This window comes from Typopeltis vanoorti, chromosome 9, assembly GCF_054136105.1.
Source record: "Typopeltis vanoorti isolate ZY-2024b chromosome 9, IOZ_Tvanoo_1.0, whole genome shotgun sequence".
Classification (NCBI taxonomy): domain Eukaryota; kingdom Metazoa; phylum Arthropoda; class Arachnida; order Uropygi; family Thelyphonidae; genus Typopeltis; species Typopeltis vanoorti.
This window is the reverse complement of record NC_143557.1, coordinates 72,884,690-72,911,303: the sequence shown is the minus strand read 5'-3', so window position 1 is coordinate 72,911,303 and position 26,614 is coordinate 72,884,690. Positions and strand designations below refer to the sequence as shown.

General features: G+C 35.9%; 1 protein-coding gene across 1 annotated transcript; it reads right to left on the bottom strand.

Moving 5' to 3' along the window:
• Positions 1-448: 448 nt before the first annotated feature.
• LOC150103153 (uncharacterized) lies at positions 449-22,643 on the bottom strand. Its single transcript, XM_090398112.1, has 7 exons — positions 22,620-22,643; positions 11,384-11,979; positions 4,078-4,518; positions 3,882-3,941; positions 3,570-3,781; positions 916-1,089; positions 449-753 (listed from the first exon to the last, which is right to left on the bottom strand). The coding sequence occupies exons 2-7, from the start codon at positions 11,830-11,832 to the stop codon at positions 449-451; spliced, it is 1,641 nt and encodes a 546-aa protein (XP_090254238.1). The 5' UTR covers positions 11,833-11,979; positions 22,620-22,643.
• Positions 22,644-26,614: the final 3,971 nt, after the last annotated feature.

Sequence of the window (26,614 nt, the reverse complement as noted above, 5' to 3'; positions counted from 1 at the left end):
ACGTATAATGATCCAGTTCCCTGTCTATTTGTGCAATGTCTATTAAAGACAATACATTCAGGAAATCAGCTTATCAATAGTGATTCTTTTTGCCGTTGCAAAGGCCATAAATGAAATATGGCTTGATAGACGTCAATAAATTTTGCATTTGAAAAAATTAGCCGGTATCCTTTCTGTAGAAGCGCGCCCGCCCGCACGCACGCACACTCTCTCTCTCTCTCTCTCTCTCTCTCAACAGAGCTGTTTGCAAAACTCCAAGCACTCTCGTGGAACTTACTTTCATACGAAAAGTAGACAATAGTCAGGCACTGCAGTTACAGTTACAAGCCACAAAATCATGAATAACTATATATGTCTTCACTGGTCCAAAAGCATAACGATATTGATTTTTTTTTTTTTTTTTCTTAAAATTACTGAAAGATTTAACCACGGAAGTTTGACAGATATCTTATGTGACGCATTGTATATGAATATGCAAATACTTGCCTGGTTCGTGTAAGATGAATTTCCTCTGAGCAACAAAAATATTCTTCTTGGTGTACATTGAACATGACAACACTCCTCCTTGGTCCTTCCTTAGTTCTTTGATTTTTACTGTCCTCCCAGTGGAACTTACTTTCATGTTGCTTGGAAGATCGATTCCTTGATGAGATTTTTCCATTCTCCAATCAAATATCATTGACCGGACCGGAAGCATTATGTAATTTTCTATATTCAATGTTATCTCCTCTCCTGGATACACATAACCGAGATCTATGGAAAAATGAAACCTGCATTTTAGAAATTCCTTACAGTATATATTGATATAGAGTATTGTTTATATATATATATTTTTTTTTTTAAAAGGTATTTTAAATACGATACGATAAGGTACATTCATTATCAACATTTCTATCAACGCAGTTCCCGACTTACCTATGGCCATACAACGAATCTTAAAAATGATCTCTCCAAGAAGAGTTTCTCTGGATTCATTTTGCTGGAAAATAGAAGCCTTGAAGAAATTATATTCCATATCAGTGTGAGTTAATGGACTCACCCTTAGTTCCATACCGCCGCTTCCAATTACGATATTCCACATTGGCTTATCTGTAGGGGGGGAAATACCATGAGTAAGCAACAGTTCTCTGATTGAAATAATTGTAACTTAATTTTTTTTTTAAATGAATCTACTGTTGTGTATTTAAGTTGTCTAAACTTTTAAAGTAACATTGGGATAGCATTTATAATGTATTTATAAATGATATTAGAGATGGTCTGAACTCTCTAGTGAAAATATATGAGAAGTAAGCAAGATAATGCGATCTGTGGATTAGGAAGCCAGTAGATTTCTGTATTTAGCTTTTCTGCATCCATTTCTCTTAGTTAATTCCATTCAAAACGAAATTCTGAGTAACAAAGTTCCAACAGTCAAAGTAAGGAAGAGGTGGTATCAAACAGGTCGTAATACATTGAATAAATCTAAATTTATTATATTCATATATCTATATAAATTGATTGCATAGTAAAAAGAATAAGCATAAACGAAATGTTAGTGATGACAAATTGATTCTATACATCAGATACGAATGTTATTTGAAGTCAAGCATTCTATCAATGAAATGACACGTTTTATATTTTCAGCAGCTTTTTTTTTTTTTTTTTTTTTTTTTTTTGTGACTGTCATATTTCCAGAAAGTTTATGCACCAACTACATTTCATTTCCATCCATACACTGATTATAGCACAATTGCCTACACAGCAGCAGAGACTATACAATTCTGACAAATATAGCGAACTATTAACACATTAACAGTTCTTCAACATCATGTCACGTGTTATCAGGCTTGAAATAGTAAACAGTCATGCTTTTTAATATCAGTTAAGTGTCCTATAGGATTCAGGATTTTTTTCAGGGACGTTTATGAAAAAATCACTTAAAAAACAGATGAGAACACCGTTAATTGGAAAGATTATATCTTTCCAATTAACGATTATAGATTATAGGTTCTGATCTCTGTCGGAGTCACATATTATATAGTTATAAAAATTATGCAGGCACCCTCGTTTTTCTCAAAAAACAAACCTCCAATAAGGGGCGATGATCTCGCCCTGGACAATGAAAATTATCTACTACCTAAAGTCATTCACACATGTCCATGCCACTGTGGAACTTGCTTTCCAATCTAGCCTATAAGTTGGAAAGTAGACACGTTACTTATTCGACCAACAAGACAGGTTTTTGCTATTTACTTCAATAAAAGAAACTCGCAGTGGATCAGATCCGTGGCAGGATTGGCATAACAGAATCGTCTGTTATGCTGATCCTAACATGAAACAACACAAGTAAATAAATGACTACAATCTAAGCCTTCTGCACACTTTAAAGAGTTTACGTTCATTACTATCACAAGCAATGTTGTGTTATTTCCTCAGCGAACTACTTCGTCTGTGAAACAAGAATTTTAAAATAGGAGATAATAGTTTTTGAGAGCAATTAGAGAGGGAGAGAGAGATTGGGTAGAAATTTATCTTTCGTATTTAGGTAGTTAATAGGTTTTTTTTGACAATTCGGGTAATGAAAGATCAAAGAGTTATTCAGCACAAAGTATTTGATACTCTGGGAGATGATTTTCTCTGTCTTCAATGCAGAAATGTATAGTATTATCAGGGTAGAAGGTACGTACCATGCTTCACATTGCTGTTAAGAAAGTGAATGTAAGAGTGGAAATGTAAGAGTGGAAAAAAAAAACGTGGGGGCAGTCGTTTCAATTAATTTTTCATTTTTGACATTTTGAAAATCGAATATGAATAATTCTGGTAAAAGTAATTTTGATAAATACAATTATAGCAAATGTTGGGACCGATGGACGAAAATAATAAGAAAAAAAATAACAATTATACCATCTAAATGCTCATAGTTTCATAGGACAACAAGTTTAGGATGACTATAGAAGGTACATTTCACAGGAGAAAAAATGTGGCATGTCTTAATCTGGTCTTTCTCTAAAAGACGTAAGTCTATCTAAAATGGCAACAACATGAACTCCGTGATTAGTTTACCCAATTTGTACTTTCTGCCTGATATACATATAGCACTACTATGAAATGCGTTCGAAGTTGAGTTTATGTTTGTGAAGAGAAAAAAGCAATATACTAATGGAAAAAATAATCTTGGAATCACACTCCAAGTCTGAACTAGCTCAATATTATCATCTCTATCCGAAAAATAAAAAGTGCGTGGTGGAGAAACAGAAAGAATGAAACAAACAAAGAAAAAGGAACAGTGCATGAGTCATGCTACGAGTAATCACCACTGTAGCCAAACTGTAACACGAGATCCACCAACCCCCATAGCGAATGACAATTCATTGAAAATTTTACTTTTTCCAGATTTTTATCGTATCCATTCTTATCATTTTACTATTTTATTATTATTATTATTTTGCCATTAACATGATAAATTTACCTGAAAAAAAATAATGATCTTCCATCTTAGTGATATGTATCCAATTTGATGATATAACAATTAAACATTTTATCTCGAAACATACAATGCTAGGAATCATTTGAAGATGTTCTCTACTTACTGTTGTTTATTTCATTTATGATGGTCTCCCTTTGTCCTAGTACTTTAAAATGCCTTTCCCATAGAATGGTTTGGTACCTAGTTAATAGTTGTTTCCCACTTATTTGTAGAGTCAACGTTATGGAGTCCCCAACTTCCCTCTCATACCAGCAAGTCCTCGATTGTGCATCATAATAATCGCAAGGAGCCCTTGGTTCGACCATGTGAGTCTTGCTGAAATAAATTAAATGAAACATAATTAACTATATATATATATATATATATATTGCACTGGAAATGAATATGACTGGTTAGATTCATAAATGTAGCTTACCTGTTTTCTGTTTCTGCATAAATAAAAGGTCTTGGCGTCGACACAGTTATTGGAGTCTCGCTGGAATAGATTAGATCAAGAATAGTTTAATCAAATAATGTAGGAAATGATTAAGATCACTTGGATTTCAGAAAGTATTAATAATTTATATCATGGTAAATAATTTCACACATTCAAGTCCATAAATGCAACTTACCTTTTTGATGTTTCTGCGTAGATCAAAGTTCCTGATGTGGGGACGATTTCATTCGTTAACTGGTTTTGCCCTGTTTTTATTTGTTCTATTTTCTTGTCTATTGTTTTTTCAAAATGGGTGATTTTTTTGGACGGATGGGAGTTTTGGGAAGACGTGTTTGTTTTTTTATTCAGGCTAACTTTATTATGGACAATAGTCTTGTGCATTTTCTGAGATGCTAATTTCATCGCAGAAGGTGATGCTTCCTCCATACTTTCTTTGACACGACTTTCTTGTAGCTCTTTAACTATAGCGCTGACTAGCTTAGGTACTAACTGATTGAGTAGCTCATCTTCACGCGATCCCTTATTGTCACTGGGTACAGCTGAAACTTCGATTTTTAAATCAGAATCTCTCATTGTAGGAGTATTTTCCTGAAGATCATCTGGATTATTGATGATACTGCAAGAAAGATTAATTATATTTCTAATAAGTCATCAGAACTTGCAAAATCTGTGTTCAGTGAATCAGTTCATATAAATTTCAATAGTTATCGTAGATACCAAATTTCATTAAATTGCTTCAAGTCAGAGCGAGATAATCATCATTATTATTATTCGATTAGTTTTGCTAATGAAATCGAAATTATAAAAGGGGGTGGGGGAGAATCTTTTATCAAGCCCTGTTGAAAACAAAACTGGTTTAACAACAAAAATTGCTGCACAGAAGTGCCCCCTTATTGTTTACACATTATATAAATCCTGTTCATTTACATATCATATAGTTTTAAAACACCTGTATTCTTAATATCGGACTCAACAATAACCAATCATGTTAACCCAAACAGTCAGTGGTACTTGTGACGTAATCATTGTCATATTACTGGTGGTTGGTTGTTTGGTGGCGCTTTAGTTTAGCATTTGTAGCAAAATAAACTAACGTTACATAAACATGAGGTTGAGAAAGTAGTCTCTTATTGTTCACACATTATATAAATCCTGTTCATTTACATATAATATAGTTTAAAACTATTTCCATTTCTCGATATTCTGTTTATTTATTTTTATATATTTATAAATAGGCAAAAGCGCGCTGTAATTTGGACGAAAATATTTTTTACTATCAAAACTTGTTCCGGCACACTACTGGAGCTTTCTCGCGGCACACCGTTTTGAGAAAAACATTAGTCTAGATCAGTGGTTCTTAACCGGTGCTCCCCGGAACACTTGTGTTTCCTCAACTGGTTACAAGTGTTTTCCGCCGGTGAAAGATATCACATGACACAGTTCTAAGTGTAATTGATTACTCTGATCCTAACAACTGAAGACTGCTTTGAGCGTTTACTTCTAAACCAATAGAATATCGTTTATAGGTACTATTTTTTTAATGTGTAAAAATTTAACAATATTGGAAGAAAAGATTTCAAGTTACTTTCTTTCCTTAAATACACACAATTATGACTGGATTCGAAATCCACTTGGCGCAGTTAATACACCGAGTTGTGAATTTTCGTTACGAGAAGAAGAACAATTAGTTACCTTGTCAATGGATCGTACTCTGAAAATGAAATTCTCTGAAATAACTCTTGAGGAATTTTGGATTTTTGTCCAAGCCGAATACCCAGCTCTCTCCACAAGGGCACTGAAAATTTTGTTACAGTTTTCAACATCATATTTGTGTGAGCTCGGGTTCTCAATAATAACCAAATAAAGTGAAATTTTATTTGGTTAGTATTGAGTTAAAAACTAAAAAGTGCGAAAGACTTACTAATATAGACAAAGAGAGATGAGGGTAGCTATATCACATATTAGACCTGATATTGCTGAAATCTGCAAAAGCCAACAAGCTCAAGTATCGTATTAAAATAAGTTCTATTTTTATAAAAGGCAGATCCATGCATATTTTTATTATTAGTTTTATTATCCTAATGCTTTTGGTGTTCCCTCAAATTTTCTTATAATCAAAAGTGTTCCGTGACTTCGAAAATGTTAAGAACCACTGGTCTAGATAATGAATAAAGAATGTTGCCTATCGAATATGTATGTTCTCTTTCTTTCTTTTCTCTCTCTCTCTCTCTCTCTTTTTTTTTTTTTTTACCCCAGATGTATATCATGAACATCTTTAAGTCAAGAATTTGGCCATTCAACCCACTGTCGATGCCAGGTTCTTTTGCGCCCTAGGAAAGTTTACAAGTGCGCCCCTTATTTCATAAACTAAAATGTTTTTTCTAACTGACATTAAACAGAATCAAATTGTCTTTCAGGTTAAATTAATAGATAAATTAACAGGATTTTTTAATTTTCTTTTTTAATTAATTTGAAAATTCTCTGTTATAATTCGTTTACAAAAAAAGTTATAAAATACCGAAATTTAATATTTTAAAATATTTATCTTAACTGAATTTTAAATAGCGGTAAGTTCAAATCATTTAGGTAAGGAACAAAAAAGAACCAAAAGTTAAATAGTAAAACAGTGCGATGTGTAAGGGATAAGGAAAAAGAATCGATACGTAAATCATATATCACTAATTTAATTTTTATATTTTAGTAAAGGATGAATAAAGTCTGCGCGGTTAGCCTAGTGGCTTTGCGCTACGCAACCATATGATTGGGGAAGGAGTGTCCCAGGTTCGATTCCCGTCGAAGAGGTGAGGAATTTGAGGATCTTCCTCAGCCACAGCCAAGTTAGCCGCTCTTGGGCTCGGGCAGTAGGGTTTTTTTCCGTCAGTTTATCTGGCGTTTTTCATCCCGCAAGCAGGCAAACCGGCCCCGTGAACATATGCCTCTACAGCCAAAAATATATTCCCCCCCCTAACCCCAGCGGCAGACCAGGCGACAGGTCGGTTGGGTGGTACTAACAAGGGGTCGCATCTAAGTAACACGCGGACCCTGCAGAGGAAGTGGGAATAACGCGTAGTGAAAGAAGTAAAGTAAAGTATGAATAAAGCATAGCTTGAAGTTTTGCGCCCCTTCATGGCTTTTGCCCTAAGCTGTTGCCTAGTTTGCCTAAATGGTAGCGTCGGCCTTGATTAAACCTTATATCGAAATTCAACCTCTGTAAACATCGACTTTATTTTATTCATGCGAATTTATTATATTTTATGTTATTATATTATATAATAACATTATATGTTATTTAAGTATAATTGATAATACTGTTATACGTATAATTGATACTGAAGTATACATTATGCGTATAATTGATAATACTGAAGTAATTCGTTATTATTGAAACCTCGTTAGCCAAACGAATAGCCTACAACCCATAGGAATGTGAGTTCGAATCGCGCCAATAGGATGGATGTTTGTGAATTTTCTTATAGATTTCTTCAGCCGCTGAAGACCACCATTACACTTATTGAAAGTTTGAATTGGGGTAAAAGAAGTTTCATATTTGGTCTCCCGAGCAAGATTTGCAAATTATTTACTTCTTAACAGACCGACGGTACAAAATATGCAATGGGTTAACAACGTGTGGGTGGGATTCACATGGAAAAGGTAGCAGATTCGAACATCCGGTGCAGAAGATTTTTTATTTTTCAATTTTGACGATCTACAGCTTCATTTAAGTTCATGAACATTCTGACAGTTAGTTCACCATTAATCGACACTTATTCATTTTCTGTTTGCATACCACTTGTTTGGAATAAAAATAAAAGAAAAACAATAAATCCTGTAAACGTTTTTTAAATATTTTTAGAATTTGCGACAGAAATATTAACAGCAGAGACTCTTGAATTTAAGATTAAATGAAAATTATCCCCTACCTCTTTCCTATCCGAACTTCAAATAATTGTAAAGATAATATATTAAATTTAGTATTTAATATCCAAAAATAATAATTCTGAATTAGTTTTGATGCTAATTAAAAGGTACAGTAGAGAACAAATTAATCCGAACAAGCCGAATTTTCGTTAAGTTTTGGTTCTATTTTCGGTTTTTTCACTGTTTTGGTTGAGTGATACGTGTTTTAACTGTCTCACTGATGTTTATTAATAGTGCAAACAAGTTGGGATTCATTTTAAAATGTGGGCGAAAAAAGGAAAACTACACTTACTGAAGATCGTTTACTGGTTAGGAAAAGCAAAATGAATCCAAGATTGTCTGCTGTAGACTTAAATAAAGACTTGGCAGTTAGTGGGAATTAATGCTTCTTCTGACATGGTGTTGGAAGTAGGGAGGCCTGCCCACAGACTAAAAAAAAAAAAAAAACAACAACTGTTGACGAAGGCTATGCAGAAAAAGAGTTTCCATTGGGTAAAAGTGTACAAAGATTGGACTGTTGAGAAGTGGAAGAAGGTCATATTATCAAATGAGAGTCATTTCTTTGTCCAAGGAGAGCGAGTACCATGTTCTGGGGTTGTTTTACACATGAGGGTTCAGGATCACTTGTGTCTGGTGACAGTATGATGAAAAGTGACCAATACATAAAATATCGGAGAAGAGAGTGGTCCCACAGATCCAGAAGGACAAAACAAAATCATATTCCAACAGGATCTCATTCCATGCCACACTTCAAAAAAGTGAAAGAGTTCCTCAAAAATCACAACATCCAATTGCTTCAGTGGCCAGGTAACTCTCCTGACATTAACCAAATTTGTCGGCCATAGTGTAAAAGAGACTTAAAAATTAAATTGTGATAGAAAGGATAACTTAATGCAATCCATTATAAAAGTACAGTTTCGAGATGCAGAAATAAGAAAAATGTGTTCCACGTTGGAAGAGTCCTTGCCTAAGCGAATTAATGAACTTATTAGGAACAAAGCAGCAATATAAATTATTAGATAAAGTTTGAGTTTAATTTTTGTACTTATTTTCTTGAGAAATTAAAATTTTTCTTTTAAAATGTGAATGTTCAGATTAATTTGTTCGCTACTGTAGCTATGTGCTAAAATTGCTAGAAGCTTGTAAGATTTCTCTTTATAATGTATGTAAATGAAATTTTCATATTAAATATAATTTAACGAACTAATTATCGAATCCGTAGTTTCAGATACTTATAAGAAAGGGTAACGTACATGGTTTCCTATTCTCGATAACGACATTTCCCTTTGGTTGGAAAGACCCAGGTTCGAATCCCATCTAGGATTTCGTTTTCTTCTGCAGCTTGTCCCACTTAAGTGGGGTCACTGTTTTCGGCGAGTCTCCTCCACATCGTGGGCTGTAACCACATTCACGTTCTTCATCCTCAAGTCCTCTTCCACCAGCTTCCTCCATCTCTTCTTTGGCCGCCAGTGCTTCCTCCTCCCATGCACATCCATCTGCATGACCTTTCTTCCCACATACTTGTCCTCCCTCCTCGTTCGTAACTTTCACCGTTCCCCTCACATGGTCATTTCTCAGATGATCCTTTCTGGTCACACCGCACCTCCACCTAAGCATTCTCATCTCCGCTACCTCCATCCTGCTGATGTTATTTTCCCTCAAGGCCACAGTTTCCATAGCATACGTCATAGCTGGTCTCACTACTGTCCTATAGATTTTGCCTTTCAGATTGATCGGCACCCTCTTATCGCATAGCACTCCATCCATCTCTCTCTCTCCACTTCCTCCATCCCGCTTGTATCCTGCATCCCACTTCCTTCTCAGCCTCTCCATCCTCTTCCACTGTTGAACGTAAGTATCTAAGGTCCCTAACCTTCCTGCTGACATTTCCTTCCAGCTCCAGATCTATCTCCTGTCTGCCACCCACTTTGCAACACATATACTCTGTCTTACTTCTGCTCAGTCTCACACCTCTCTCTTTCAGTACTTTCCTCCATCTTTCCAGTTTATCTGCCAATTCTTCTCTTGAATCTGCACACAGCAAGATATCATCAGCATACAATATTGTCCAAGGCGCGTCTTCTCACCTCCTCCGTCACCACCTCTATCACAATATTAAACATGAACGGACTTAATGCTGACCCGTGATGCAAGCCAACTGTCACTTGAAAACTTTCTGTCTCTCTCAGGCAGGTCCGAACTCTTGTCTTTACATTTCTGTACATCTCCTGCACCAACCTGACATATTTCTCAGGTACCTTCTTCTCCCTCAGACACCTCCAGACTTCTTGCCTTGGCACTCTATCGTACGCCTTCTCCAGATCTATAAACACCAGATATAGCTCCCGTTGGTTCTCTCGAAACTTTTCCATCATCTGCCGTAACCCAAAGATAGCATCTGTCGTTGATCGACCAGGCCATGAAGCCAAATTGCTCCTTTGCAATCTCCACCTCCTTCCTCAATCTTTCATCAAGAACCCTTTTAGGATTTTCATTGTGTGGAACATCAACTTTATCTGTAATTCTTGCAGTCTTGTGCATCCCCTTTACCCTTATAGATGGGAACAAGAGTACTTTCCTTCCATTCCTCGGGTATATTTTATCTATATTTGCTCTATTTTCCTGTTGGCAAACTTTCATGAACAGGTCCCACAGCAGGTCAATTCCCTCTTCCCCCAGTGCCTTCCATGCCTCCACTGGGATCCTGTCAGAGCCAACCGATTTTCCATTCTTCATCCTCTTCATGGCCTCCTTCACTTCCACTCTACTGAGGTTCTGCACCATCCCCTAAGAAGGCTGCCTATCTTCTCTGTGAGTCCTTGCATTTTCCTCATTCAAAAGTCCTTATCAAAGTATATTATCTATCTGTTTCTTATATCCACATCCCTCCACAATACTTTTCCTCCTGAGTCTTTGTTCTGCCTCACATGTAAGATGTCCTTTGATGCCTTGTTTATACATTTTGATTTACTGTATTTGATTTTAGTGTGATTTTTTTTAGATTTAAAGCCAGTTAAATGTCTGTTAATTGCGTGCGTTCTAATTCTAGTTTTCGGGATGAAAAACCCAAGTTTCGGAGTGGCAAACCCTACCTATTGCCATGGTGTGAAACCAGCTAATTGACTTTCAATTGACTCGTTCTAGCGGGGGAGAAAACCTTTATCAGGGTTTTTTCAAGTGAGAGTGGGTTAGATACGTACATACGGAGGTGTATGAACCCTTTTTCCCCGAAATTCACCCAATTTATAGCCCAAGCATACAATGCTTTGGGCTATAAATTAAGTGTGCATATATGATTAACCATCCTATCATAAGCAATAACCAGGTTTCTAAGATTCCAAGTTACTTTGCCGTACCATCGAGCAGTTTCTAAGATTCCAAGTTACTTTGCCGTACCATAGGCCATCGAGCCTAACAGGAAGGGGAAGATAGGATGGGATTGGATGAGTAGGTAGCTGATATATTAATACCATTAATTTATCCGACTTTATGAAATATTAATAGGTATTCATATTAGTGAATAACTATAGTACATTAGCTTTAGAACAAGAAACACAACTTACCTAGTTTTTGGATGCTTAACGTAAACGGAGATTCCACGAGTCTGGACATCATTAGACGTTGAAGTTTTTGCTCCAGATAAAGAACGGGCATTAATGGACGATATATTTTTTTCTTTTTCACCGATAATGTCTTTTTGACTAAGAGTTTTTTGTATTTCACTAGTTGAAAGCTGATCAAGTTGGCTCTCTGAAGATGGTGGAACCTTCTCTATGCTTTCTTTGTTTTTATCTTCTTTCAATGGGATAGGTTGCGCTTCGGGAAATGATGGAGCCTCCTCTATGCTTTCTTTGTTTTTGTCATTTTTCAATTGAACAGGTTGCGCTTCGGTAAATGATGGAGCATCTTCTATACGGTCACTGCTTTGGTTTCTCTCCAGTTCTTTCACAATGGTAATAATCAGCTTGTTTAGGATCTCTTCTTTACTCGAATCTTTTAAATCAGTGGGCATTGCTGCATCTTCCTTTTCCAAATTAGATTCTCTGATTATGGGAGTGTTTGTTTGCAGCTTCTCAGATTGATTACCTCCTCTCTCTATGATTGAGGCAGAAAATGTACTACTAACTAGCGAACAACTAAACAGAAATATTTGGAACACCTAAAATAAAAACGGCGTATGTGAATATCCTTTTATGTGAATATCCCTTTATGATTGGGACAAATGAAATACACATAGAAAACAAATAGAAATATTTAAAACATCTAAAATAAAAAGAGGTGTTGTAATAAATTTTGAAATTCTATTAAATTAAATTAATTAATCTAAATATGCTTTTAAAATTAAATAATAATTATAGTCTTTAATTTTAAAAATAATTTTAACTTTAATCTGATTTTAATTTTTAAAATAATTTTAAGGTCCCTAATGAATTTCTGATTCCCTTGAGGTCTCTGGTAATAAAAAGTTATCTAAAAGTATTAATTTTTAATAATAAGTAATTCAAAATTTTATGACCTGGTCCTAAAAATGCGCCCGATGGTACTTAAGTATAAAATCCACCCCCCCCTCTATTCTTTAGTAGAGAACTATTGGTCAATAAGATCAATTGTAACTGATAAATTAATTACAAGCGTCACTAGAAAAAGCCAGACAAGATTATTCAGGCTATGGTTCACCTGAACCATAGTCTGAATAATCCAGGATTCTGGATTATTTAATAATCCCTTAGTCCACTCAAGGTACAAATGTATGATAGGTTCACAACCTTTCGTCAGTGGGATTCACTATAAGTCTGCGCATAACGCCTATATCAGGGGTCTCAAACTGGTGGCCCGCGGGCCGCATGCAGCCCCCAAAGCAATTTCTTGCGGCCCACGACGCCTCAAGGAAAGATGGGAAAAAAAAAACGATGGTTGCTTTTATAACAAAACAGAAATACCATATTTACTTGAATATAACTCGCCCTTACGTATCACTCGCACCCCTGATTTTACTTTACGAAAAAAAAATTAAAAAGTTTTGCATATACATCGCACGCGAAAATAAAGTTTAACCACTTTCAAGCCAGGGCGATAACTCGCTCCCTGCGGTAAACAACATGCCCTCCCCAACTCCCACTATATTTCAGATGCAAGGAAAACAAGTAGTTTTATTGTACCACTGAATAAAGTATAGAGACATTTGCTGTGTGTGTGTAATATATTTCTCAACATGTGTAATATATTTCTTTAATGCGATTAGAGACAACTGGGAGAAACACGGCACTCACTACTGAATAACATGTCTGATCCCACATTAACTATGCTGTTTAGACTCAAGCAAAACCATAAGTTACACCGGCAAACACAGTATCTAACTAAAAACTATTGTTTTTAGTTAGATATGTGTGAGTGCACCCACTAACTCAAACGCAAAGCAACAATAAAATTAATTTCGGTTTAATTTGGTTTAAATGCCATAATAAAAAAATTCAGCTAACGCTTTTATTCCAGTAATATAAATATAATAAAAGTAGTCTTTATTTTTTTTTAGTTGTCATAATCATTATACTATTATTTTACGTGTCTCGTAATAACTTTTTTAAATATATTTTTGTTATTAATTTTCCAATTTATTTATACTCATTCTTTCACTTTCCTTCGATTCTAATTAGTGAAGGCTTTTTAGTCGAAATTTTTTGCGGCCCACTTGAGATACACTTTTATAGCAAATGGCCCACGGTCCAATTGAGTTTGATACTCCTGGCCTATATGATTTATGAATATGTAGACGGGTGGTACTGAAGAAAAACTAAAAGTTGGATTGTATGAATGATGGTCACATTCAAAATGAAAATAAATTAAATATTGATATGAACATTTCTTGACAGATAAGATGGGGAGAGAATTCGCGTTTATGTAGATTCTGTAGAGCTTACCTTAAACATGATCACTAGCTTGTTCCTAGAAGAAAATAATGCGAGCATTGGCATGCAGCCATTTGCTCTATGTACCCCAGTGCAATCTACATTTAAGGTTTGTTCTAATCAGAAAACAACAATAATCATGAGAGATGAACATTCGCACATCTAGCTGTCCTATAATAATTATTCACACAACAATGAATAAATTTAGCGGTATGTTTTTTTTTTACTTGTTATGGTATGACAATCAAATTAAACATCAAGGATATAGAATGCGTCATCTGGAGAATATTCTTAACCATGGAGAAAAAGTTACTGGCAGATGAACAGAGTTTTTTGTGGGGATTGCAAACAAAATAACGAGAGAAAACTCGCGTTTAGGAGACGGATGACTCTTCCAGCAGATTTTGTAACGTGGAATTAGATGATAATAATATTCGATTATGCTTTTTTTTGCTGAGTAAGAGGATTTTTTGGAGAACACTATGGGGAGAAAGGCTGTTCAAAAAAAAAGTGTTAGGGGAAAGGAGCATGGGTAGTTGGTGGTTCAGTATGTTTGAAGTTGAACCGCATATGCATATCACTTAGACCAGAAGCTGTGCGTGCTCTTAAGTTTAGAAGAAAGTAGAAAAATCGTGGCCGTCAGCTCGCTGGAGCGGCTCACATAAAAATACCTATTAGTATTTTAAAAAGTACCTATTAGATGACCTTATTAATATAAGGTCATCTATTAAACAGATTGGCCTCTTTATGGAGGTTTTTTTGATGTACCGTGCCAAATGTGAGAACAGCATTTTAAAGCTGGATAAATATGAGATTGATAAACTGTTTGGAATCATACAAGGGAAAAAGAAAATGTCTTGGACAAAAGCGGGCACAAGTTTACTAGAAGCTATGGAAGTGATGTGTTAATGCACGGAAAAGACCCCAAATTTAATTCCAACTCTAGAAGAGAAACAAAACACGATCTTGATGGGATGGGAGATCTGAGTATTATCGAAGGTAAATGAGAGTAAAATGAGATCTTTCTTACGAGAAACGATAGGACTGTTTTTTGCTAGCATTAAGCTGCCCAGTGAAGACAAATTTTCATCACCCAAGAATCACTGTTTATAATATTGGTCGTGAAAGCTTCGATGATATGAATACCATATTCTATTAGTGGAAAAATTAAAGACAGAAAACGATATTCACTATAAGACATTGTGAACGACCAGAGAGGAAACTGGCAGCGCAATTAAGGAATGTAAATTAGTGTATAACGATCTGTTTTGACACTCCTAGTACTATGGATGCACACGTCATTTTCACAGGGCTGCATATGTACCTCACATAAATAGTCAAATAAATAAATAATTAAAAATTATAAAAAAAAAACAAAAAAAACAGAAATGATCCCCAGGCTGCTCATAATACTAATGTACTATAGATTTTGTGGGTTGTTACATTTAAAAAAGTAAAACAATAATTTAGATTTTAACTTAATTCTCATCAAAAATGAATAAAAGGTTTAAAAAAGTGTGTCTGGAATTGTTTTTTATTTTACCAATTGGATAATTGCACTTTTTTCTTAATTTAAATCATTCTGTCTATTATTAGCGTTTTAAATTTATAACGCATTTCTTATTGAGTTTTAAAACTTTAAATTAGTTCAATACTAATTTGTCCTAGTTTACTTCCTATACATCAATCAAATATCATGTCTTCCAACATTTTTTTTTATCACAAAGTCTTAATTATGACATGTTCAAATGATATGAGAAGTTTCTATGGGTCCCTCGATCCTCCCCTTATTTGATTAATTTATTTATTTGATCTTAACAGGAAACTTTTTGCTGTCAGTTAATTTCATAGAAGTCCGTATATGATGCGATCAGCTCGTTACTGTTAGATATTCATTCACAATTGAACTTGAAATCAGCCGAACTTAAGAACAATCTTCCTCGCAAGTGTTTCCCATGCATTCTAGCTATTCAAGATAAAACCAGATTTATTTTATATTACGAACTATTCCGATTCCCCACTCAAAGACACTATTTCTTATCGATAATGTGTAAGAAGGAATTCAATGAGATATGTTGCGAGATAAATACTGCATAATGAACAGTTGCATTATACTTAATATTTTGTGATTATAACTTTAAAAATTTTTATATATAAATATTATAATTAATAATAATTTAAAATATTTTTTAAATCTTTAGAAAATTAAAAAATTTTGTAAAAATTATTTTGAACACCTTAAATAATCTAAAATACAATCACTTGAAATAATAATTTCAAGTAGCAATTCAATCGACGGAGGAAGGAATCAATCGACCGTGGGATGCGGTGATTGATTCATTAATGCCCTTGGGGGTGATGGATAGCAACGCAAAGCTGTACCAATGAAGTTTAACTGAGGTTCGGCTGTTGCTCTTACCCACTTGGGCGATGAGTTTTTGAGTTCGCTCTCTTAAGGTTTTTGCCTTAAGGGAGCACTTTGAGTCTCCGGGGAAGGTTTTCTCCGGCACGGCCCGCTGAGGGGCTTTGTCGGTGAATTATTTTCCTCGGAATTTGAGCGGTTCTGCTCAGTGGTCGGGGAGCCCGTCACTGAGTGGAACCAACGCTGAGATTAGGACGGTCTTTCGCCCACTATGGAGTGGCCTAGAGATCGTCCGTATTTTTGAGATTTCACCTTTACTTACATAGTCGGTGATTGATTTTATATGAGATGCCCATATAGGGTAACGGATGGCAATGCTGAACCAGTGAAGTTTAACTGAGGTTCGGCTGTTGCTGTTATCCTGGGTTAATGAGTTCGCTCTCTTAGGTTTTGCCCTAAGGGAGCACTTTGAGTCTCCGGGGAAAGTGTTCTCCGGCACGGCCCGCTGAGGGGTACTTGCCGGTGATTTATTTTCCTCGGAATGTGAGCGGTTCTGCTCGGTACTCGAGTTTCACTGAGTAGAACCAACGCTGAGATTTGGACGGTCTTTCGCCCACGAATGAGTGGCCTAGAGATCGTCCGATATTTTTGAGATATCACCTTTACTTACACATACGGTGATTGATTCATTCAATCCAATACCCTTGGAGGGTAATGGATAGCAATGCTGTAGCTAATGAAGCTCTAACTGAGGCTCGGCTATTGCTGTTACCCTCCTGCCATGATCAGAGCTTTAATAATAGCTCAATAACCTTATCCCTACACTGTCCACTACAGATAACGGGGAATATGAAAAGCATTCTTGCTTCGCCCCTTTAAGCCAGTCCTTATAAGGACTATGAAAAAAAAAAAAAAAAAAAAAAAAAATTCAATCGACCGTGAGATGTGGTGATTGATTCATTCAATCCAATACCCTTGGAGGGTAATGAGTGACAATGCTGTAGCCAATGAAGTTCTAACTGAGGCTCTGCTATCTGCTATTGCTGTTCCCCTCCTGCCATGATCAGAGCTTTAATAGCTCAATAACACCTTATCCCTACACTGTCCTATACAGATAACGGGGAAGATGAAAAGCATTCTAGCTTCGCCCCTTTAAGCCAGTCCTTATTATAAGGACTATAAGGATATAATTGTTCGATGTTCCCCAAAGATGATATCTTCCTATTTAATACCAAGATTCCCTGGAAAGCAGAAGCCAAATATCTGGATGTACTGCTGGACAGAAAACTAACTTTCAGTTCTCATATAAAAGCCTCATGTTCAAAAGCATCAAATCTCATTGCACAGCTTTACCCTCTTATCAATAGGAATAGCAAGCTGGATACCAAAATAAAACTGCTCCTTTATCAACTGTTGATTCGACCCATTATTACTTACGCGTCCCCAGCCTGGAGTCACACCTCAAGTACAAATATCCTCAAACTACAGAAAGTGCAAAACAAATGTCTCCGCATGATATTAAACGCACCATGGTACGTCAGAAATGTCCAACTCCACCGGGATACAAATATCCCCTACATCTACTCTTTCCTGCAGTCTTCAGCAGTGAAGTTCTTCTCAGTGTCCTCTTCACATCCAAATGAATTAGTGCAACAAGCAGCCAATTATGATGAAACAGACTTCTCAAAATATAGGAGACCGAAGGCCATCCTACTTCCAAATGAAGATCTCTGAATCGCACCCACTCAGGCAGAGCTCTTAGCTCATAAACTTTTCCTCACACAGTAATACTTATCAGATAGCAGGGAATAAAAAAACATTTTGCTTCGCCCTTATGGTCAGCAACGTCTTGCGAATTGTTGGATGTGGATAGGTTGGAATCAATCGACCGTGAGATGCGGTGATTGATTCATTCAATCCAATACCCTTGGAGGGTAATGCTGTAGCCAATGAAGTTCTAACTGAGGCTCGGCTATTGCTGTTACCCTCCCGCCATGATCAGAGCTTTAATAGCTCAATAACACCTTATCCCTACACTGTCCTCTACAGATAACGGGGAAGATGAAATGCATTATTGCTTCGCCCGTTTAAGCCAGTCCTTATAAGGATAAGGAATTGTTGGATGTCCAAACCAACTAATACAGCAAGCCGGAAACTATGACGGTAATGACTACTGGAAACATAAAAGACCAAAAGCCATCCTAACACCCAACGACGAATAACCACTTCTGCCCACTCAGGGCGAGCTAAAATAGTTCACAAATCTCTCCCATCACTGCTCCCGAAACAGACAACAGGGAATATGAAAAGCGTCAAGCTTCACCCTCTGCGCCATATATGTCCTGCGTCCAATTGTTGGATGGTAAATGGTGGCCCTTGGAGGGTAATAAATACCAATGGCAATATTGTAGCCAATGAAGTTCTAACTGAGGCTTGGCTATTGCTGTTACCCTCCTGCCATGATCAGAGCTTTAATAGCTCAATAACACCTTATCCCTACACTGTCCTCTACAGATAACGGGGAAGATGAAAAGCATTCTTGCTTCTCCCCTTTAAGCCAGTCCCATATCACACATTTCAACTCAAGAGGACTATAAGAATTGTTGGATATTATCAACTGATCATAGCTAACACAACTGCCCTCAGAGGGCGAGCTTAACTGCTCACAAACCTCCAGTTCCCAAACAACTCTCATTACAGATAAAGGGGGAATATGAAAAGCACTAGTGCTTCACCCACCCTGTCAGTAATGTTAATGGTAATTGTTGGATAGGCAAGAGGGGCGAGATATCAATCGACCGTGTGATTCGGTGATTAGTGCCGTTATCCTAAGATCGAAAGAAAAATGGTCATCAATCGCGAAGACAATGAAGAACAGCAATATCAAATTTATATCAGCTAAGAACACAGATGACGGAGTCCGAATTCAACCAGAAGGGGAGTTGGACTACCGCCGGATCACCAGACTTATGGACGAACTGAATGTCCCATATCACACATTTCAACTCAAGAGTGAAAAAAACCTAAAAATAGTCATCAGAGGTCTGGCAAAAACCATTACATCTGATGAAATAGCTACTGACTTCAGATCACAAGGCCTTGAACCAATTAAGATCTCGCGCAGACAAGCACCCCATGCCTCTGGTCTTAGTGGAGATCAGTAAAGACCACAGAGAAATTTACGACCTTAAGGATAGTCTGCAACTTAGTCATCAAGACCGAACCACTCAGAAGAAAGGCATGCACCGGTCAATGTCATCGCTGCCAAAAATTTGGGCATGCACAAAAGTTATGTAAAGTAGATTAAACGTGTGTAAAATGCGGTGACAGCCATCCCTCGCACACTTGCACAAAACCACAGTCTACACCTGCTAAATGCGCGAATTGTGGCGGCCCACATCCAGCCAACTATAAGGGCTGCTCAATTCACCCTTCTAACCTACAGAAAACAAGAGCGGCGTTATCCCCCGCCCACTCAGAATCAAGCCATGAAACCTGCGCCAGATTTCACAGCGCGAGGTGTTACAGCCGATAAAACTTTCGCTTCTACGGTTTCTCCGCGAATTTTACCCGGAGCCTCGGCAGCTTATAGCCAAAACTCTGCACTGATTCTTGCTGCCTCACTAGGGGAGATGCTAACAGCCTTTAGCAAAATGAACCCCAGCCAAGCCGACACCAACAAATTCCTCAGGAATACCGACGTCATCTTCTCCGTGGTCAACAAGTGACATGCTCTCCTGCACATCGTTGCTGATATCCCAGATATTTTCTCGTTGCTCCGTAACACTACCACTGCTTATTCACCTAAGCGGCTTTTCATCCCAAGCAACTCATTCAGGAGTTTTCTAAGCCTTCGAAAGTTTCTCTGTTTTTCGGTTCAGGCACTTCCGCACTGCCCTGAATAGAGTGAGCCAAGTGCTCGTTAATCTTTAACACAAATCTGTTTCCTAGTGATGAAGGGATAATAATCCATGGGATTGAGGTCCATCAAGCCATAGAAGTTACAAGTTACAATTGTTGGATAAGGTGTACAGGTGGTCTTTAGGATTTCCAGGGTAACGAATGGCAATACTGTAGCCAATGAAGTGTTAACTGAGGCTCGGCTATTGTCGTTACCCAGCCATGACTAGAGCTTTTAGCTCAATAACATCCCACCCACACAGATTTTCTTCATTCAGATGACGGGATAAAGAGTCAAGGACTCAGTCCATCTCCCAATTCTTTTAAGAACTTTAAGAATTGTTGGATAACAGAATAGTGCAGAGAATAGCGAATCCTTCTATGTTTTTCCTCTTTATTGATTTTAAAAAAAGAAAAGCATTTGATACCATATATAACACAATGCAGTCATCAGTGCCTTACTGGAAATAAATGTGGACCTTACTCACATCCACATGATAAAAGAATTTAACAAAAATCAGACCACACAAATAACCCTATTTGATCAACGTATAAGTATAGATATAAAGAGAGGGGTCTGCCAAGACGATGTGATCTCCCCCAAATCGATTTACCAGCACTTTAGAATACAATCTGAAAAAAAATAGACCTAAACGGAGGAATAAGCATAGATGGTGAAAAGCTACAAATTCTTATGTTTGCCGATGATCTAGTACTGATATCCAACAACCCAAAAGACCTAGAAGAAATGGGTGAAAAAGTATACGCAAACAGCAGTAAGATTGGCTTAGAAATGAATCTAGAAAAAACAAAATGGATCAAAAACATCTACACAAGTGACAGTCACCTATGTATTAATAACATTCCTATAGAACAAGTTGACTCATACAAGTACTTAAGACAAACAATAAAAATGAATAACGATTTATCTGAAGAACTAGAAAAAAAAGAAAGAAAGTTACATGGCTATCATTCAACAGACTAAAAGAAACACTTACTGATCCAAATCTTGACATCTCTCCGAAGGCAAAACTATTTAATAGTGATATTCTTCCATCACTCACATATGGATCAGAAACATGAAACACGACAAGAAAAGAAGAAGAGACTCTCAGAATAACTCAGCGTGCAACAGAACGCAGGATTTGCAACATCAGCAGAATGGAACATGTTAGAAACACGGAACTTAGAAAGAGATCAGGCATAAAAGATGTGGTAACTGCAGTATATGAAAGAAAGATGAGATGGGCAGACTCAGGGATAACAGATGGACATATAGAATACTCAACTGGCAACCAAGAATAAAGAGAAAACCAGGAAGACCACCTACAAGATGGGAAGATCCACTAGAGAAATCTATGGGTATAACATGGAAGAGAGAGGGTCAAGAGCGAGATCGTTGGAGGCATCTTTGTGACCTGCACTCATGGAGAAATCCTAAGTGAAACACAGGTCCATCCTTGATGGACCTGTGTTTCACTTAGGATTTAATGTTAATACAACTCATTTAAAGTTAATACAACTCATTTAATGTAATTTCAGTGGTCATTGTACCGATAAGGCGCTGGTCATATTTGTGCATTAATGCTTATTGAGATCCAGAATAAACGAAGCTACAGCATGTATGAAATTAAATATCACAGATGCTGAAAATTCATGCCAATGAATCGGTACCGTAGCGTTACTTTCAAGCCGCTCAAAGACCTCTGAAAATTTTGACACGCGGACCAAAACGGGGGGGGGGGAGTTTTATTTAGGAAGGGTTAGAAAGTCTGTAGTCACCCGTACAGGTCGTGGCATTAAACTACTTATTCATCTACTCATAAACTTCCTTCAGCGAAAAATAAGTGCTATCTTATAAAATAATCTGAAAAGTAATATTTTTGTGACATGTAATAAAGAAATTTATTTTTTTTATATAAAGAAAATAAAATTACTGAATACAAATTACTCTCTGAAATTCGAGCAACAACAACAATACTAATTTAAATAATATCTGCCATAGTCGCTTCTTAACTGCAATCAGACTCCGGCTATTTGCGTACTTGGATCACTGTTAACAGATGACGATTTTTAAGAGGTACTTAGTTAATAAAAAATCCTTAGAGAGAGAGAGAGAGAGAGAGATTTGTAAACTATAGTACAAATGTACTATAGCCTTATAAAAATAATAAAGAAATAATCTGGGGTGAGTGCAGTTAATAACCAACGCCGTTTTTCATTCTTAGTTTAATATTTCGCAAGTAGAGGACAATTACAGAAAATACAACTTTTATTACAAGTTTAAATTAAATTTAAATTTTATTATTCTGTACAGACTAGCTATGGTAATGTTGTTTATTTTTTTCCAGATTTAATTTGCCATCTTCAGTAAAACTGTGCCTAAATAGAAGAAGTGTTTTACTTGTTCTATAGGTTCTTTCAGGATGATTGATATTTTCAATGTTCCTGCCTATTTTCATAGTTTTGGTCTTTTTATTGCTGATTTTCATACCAAATTTATTATCGCAGTTATTCAATTTAGTTAGGGAATCGTGTAGACCTGGGCTAGATTTATTTAAGAGTATAACATCAATATATCCAATTGAATATATCCAATTTTACATCAAGTGTTTAATGCCACTTTCTTACATAATGTGATCCACATAGATCAGCGATTACCAATGTTTTGAAAGCGGAGGACCTTATTTTAATTTGAAAAACACGGCGGATGCCCGTGGAGAAGATTGGAGTTGACTAATTTTATATTAAATTACGGTCTGTGTTTTGTATCAGGTACTAGGAATACCAGAAAAGGACCTAATGAAAAAAAGAATGCATATCAGCAAAAACTAAATACAATTAAATAAAATAATAAAAAATAGATAATAATTAAATAAAATAAATGGTAGTATATCACAAAATAAATGTCTTGTTGACCCCCGCGGGTGCAATTTTGTCTCACACCTGATTGAACATCAAATCAGTCTCCTATATCCCTTTCGATTCTAATTTCTGATTTTTTTTTCAGGGAGAAGATCAGATTCCAGGGTAACGGATGGCAGTATAGTAGCCTTCATTGTATGTAGCCAATTAAGTTTTAACTGAGGCTCGGCTATTGCCATCACTCAGCCATTACCAGTGCTTATAGCTCAATAACACTCCATCCACACATTCATTTCAATCAGATGAAGGGATAAAGAGTCAAGGACTCAGTCCATCTCCTCCACCCCCCAAAAAATCCGATTTTTTCCCCTCAAATGCCCAATTTAAAAAATGCGATTGCACAACAAGTTTTTATTCACGGTTCCCAATATCCAATACCAATAGAATAGTTACAACAAGTTATAGTCCTGCAATAACTGTCGTACGGAAGGATGAACAAAAAATCTAAGATGTGATTACGTATTTTTCCTTTCTTATGATGGCCTCCGATAATTTGTGACTTATCGGATTATTTATTTATTTTTAATTTTACATAGTATACTCTTTTTTATGGGATAAGAGAAACAAGAAAATCATAACAGCATTATGAAATGAATATTTGGAAACATTGTTTGTTTTCTTCATTATATGAAGAAAAAGGTGAGGGAGCGAAAGACAGACACACACAACGTACAGTCGCTATTTATTATAGTAATTAATTATACCACAACAGCGATCGCTTCCGAACTGCGTGTGCAATTCTTTTCCTTTTTTTTTAATTAAATATAATTAAATCACGAAAATTGACCTGAAAACTTCGATTTCAAAGTAAGGCTGAACATCTTCTTCTTTCTTGGACCAGTGGCGCACCCAGAAGGGGGGCCAAGGGGCCCTTCTCCCCACCCCTAAAGAAAAAGGGAAAAAATCCCAAAATTTTTCCAAAAATCTTTTCTTAATTAAAATTCATTTTTTAAAATTTATGTTGTATCGTGTCTTCTATTTCTATACTACTTATGAATTAGCGATCATCAGATGCTCAGCCATCTGCAATGGTCGTATGCGATGCGTAGTTTGTATTCTCAAATCTTCTACTCAACCCCCCCCCCCCCCGAAGATTAAATCCTGAGTGCGCTACTGATTTAGACAATCACGTTTGGGTTGTAATTTTAATTGCTCAATACTTCGAACAAACAAAGAAAGATATTTAGAAATCGAAGAACACTAAACTACATCAGTAAAGATAATAGGACTGCTAAATAATTTTTAGGTTAAAGCGATTCTCTTAAGCCACTTTCTTTTCCAGAGAGGATGTTTCTCCCTTTCCCCCCAGATCAGATGAAGCTACACAAAAACACGTCCTCTGGAAAGTACGCGATTAAAATTCCATGAGGAGAAGCAAAGTTAAACCTATTTTCCCAAGTCGTTTAAGACTCATTAAACTACCGGTTGCAATTACAGAGCAGGGAGATATTTTCTGTTAGTCTGTCAAGAAGACTGAGAAAGTTAGCAAATTTAGAGAAAATCGAAGTTGTTTCTAAAACTAAAGAACTTTTAGAATAAACTACACCTAAAAAGAAAAAAAGTTTTACTGCTCTTCAATGTAGAAGATTTAACAACTATATTAATAATTTCAAATTATAATCAGTAATAGAATGTTTAAAATGTAAAATAATAATAAAATAATAAATAATAAAATGTTTTTGAACTTCTCTGACGAAAGACTTTTGCGTCCTTCATCATCAGCGAAGGACTCAGAAGTCCTACTTATATAGAAGACGTCTTCCTAGCATAGCCAGATTGCACAGCAGTGCTCTTTAATGGAAAGATCCGAATTCGAATCCCATGTGAACTTGAATCATATCCTACGTGTGAGGATGAACAAGCATTTTTAAAAAGTTTTTCTGTTGAAAATGAGTTTAGCGTGTCTTATATTTTAATTCAAATTTCTTCCTGGAATCTGATTTTGTCCTCGTCAAGACAAACAAACTAGTTGGAGAACTCGCGCACTTCATTAGCAGACACAGTATTTTCCGCGTAGCCTTAGTTGCCTTTGTGTAATAAAAAATCTTAAAAAAACATCAATGACATGATTTAGGTATGCAAATCTCACCCATGGAGGGTTGAAAACCTTTATCACATTAGTAATAACTCAATGGATGGGCTAGAAAATCCGGAAATTCTAGTCGTTAGCTTCAGTATTTCCATAAACACCTTTCAGATTGATAAAATCTTCAAGTATCAATTTTTTTTTCTTACTGTTCTATGATGCAAGTTATTATCATCATCATCATCAAATTCCTGACATGTACACTCAAGGGTTGTACAGGACATAATAGTACTACATGAAAAACTTACATCACCACTAACTTCGTATCTACAATATTCCTCCAAATCAGTCTGTTACCTGTCAAGACTCCAACATTCGCAGATCTTATATTTCTATCTTCTAAGGCACTTTTGACTGTATCAATTCACCTATATCTTGATCTTCCTCTGAATCTTTTTCCTGCCAACCTGGAAGAGAACACTTGTTTTGTTAATCTTTCCTCTCCAATTCTGCTTAAATAACTATACACCAGCTGAGATTAGCTCTGCTAATTCATTCCTGGATACTGACAATGTCAAGTTGTTTCCTAATATTCTCATTGTGATGTGATACTGACGTCGATGCCATCTGTTCACTCAGGAATCTCATATCTGCGGTTTCAAGTGTTTTATTTCTAACCCAGCTCTCAGATCCATAAGTTAAAACTGGTTTCAACACCGTCTTGTATACAGCTAATTTAATATTTTGACTAATTTCTCTCTTATTCCATATGAATTTATTCAGTTGACTTCCTACCATACCAGCTTTGTTGATTCTGTTGTCTATTTCCATATTTAATTTACCATCTTCACACTAAAAATCTGAAATTTTTTACTTGTTCCACAGGTTCTCCATTCACTATGCAGTTGATATTTTCAATGCTTCTGCCTATTTTCATTGTCTTTGATGCAAGTTATTTTAGACTTAATAAATGAAGTGTTAAGTTTGCATTGGTATTTTACAATTTCTTTCAGAAACATTTCTTCGGTTCTTAACGTGCCCTTAGATGGAAAATAAAAACAAAATGTAATGAAAAAAAAAATCACAGATGTACTTTAATAATGTTGGTCAATTCAATATATAAACCTGTCATTATACAAACACATACTTGTGGTAAGGTAAACATTAAAGTGTACAAACACATTAACTATACCAATGATATGAACTTTTCTTTGTTGAATCAAAGACAGTAAGAAAACCTCACTGCCAACATCAATATTTTTTCCCATGCTAGCGATTGCAAAATCCAGCGCTTAATTTTTAATAAATGCTTAAGTCACTTAAAAATAAATATATAAATAAAAAGTGTATCAATTCATTTATTAAATATTTTTAAAATAATAAAGTTTAAATTAATATTAATTCAAAAATCTTAATAACTTTAAAGTTACAAAAATATGTTTTACGTAAATTTAATTATTTAAAAAAGTGAAATTAAAATTTAGCTTTATAGTAATTGGTGATATTAAATCGGTAATTTGACAGCGTGACTCGCTACCAATTTATATTCATAATGCATATGTGTATTCTAAGATCGTTTTTTTTCTTAGTCTCAGTTAAAAAATCTGAGTTTCTTCGAGGAAAAATCCGACTTTCCTGAGCCAAAGAATGGCTTATTTTGGAATCGATTAAAAAA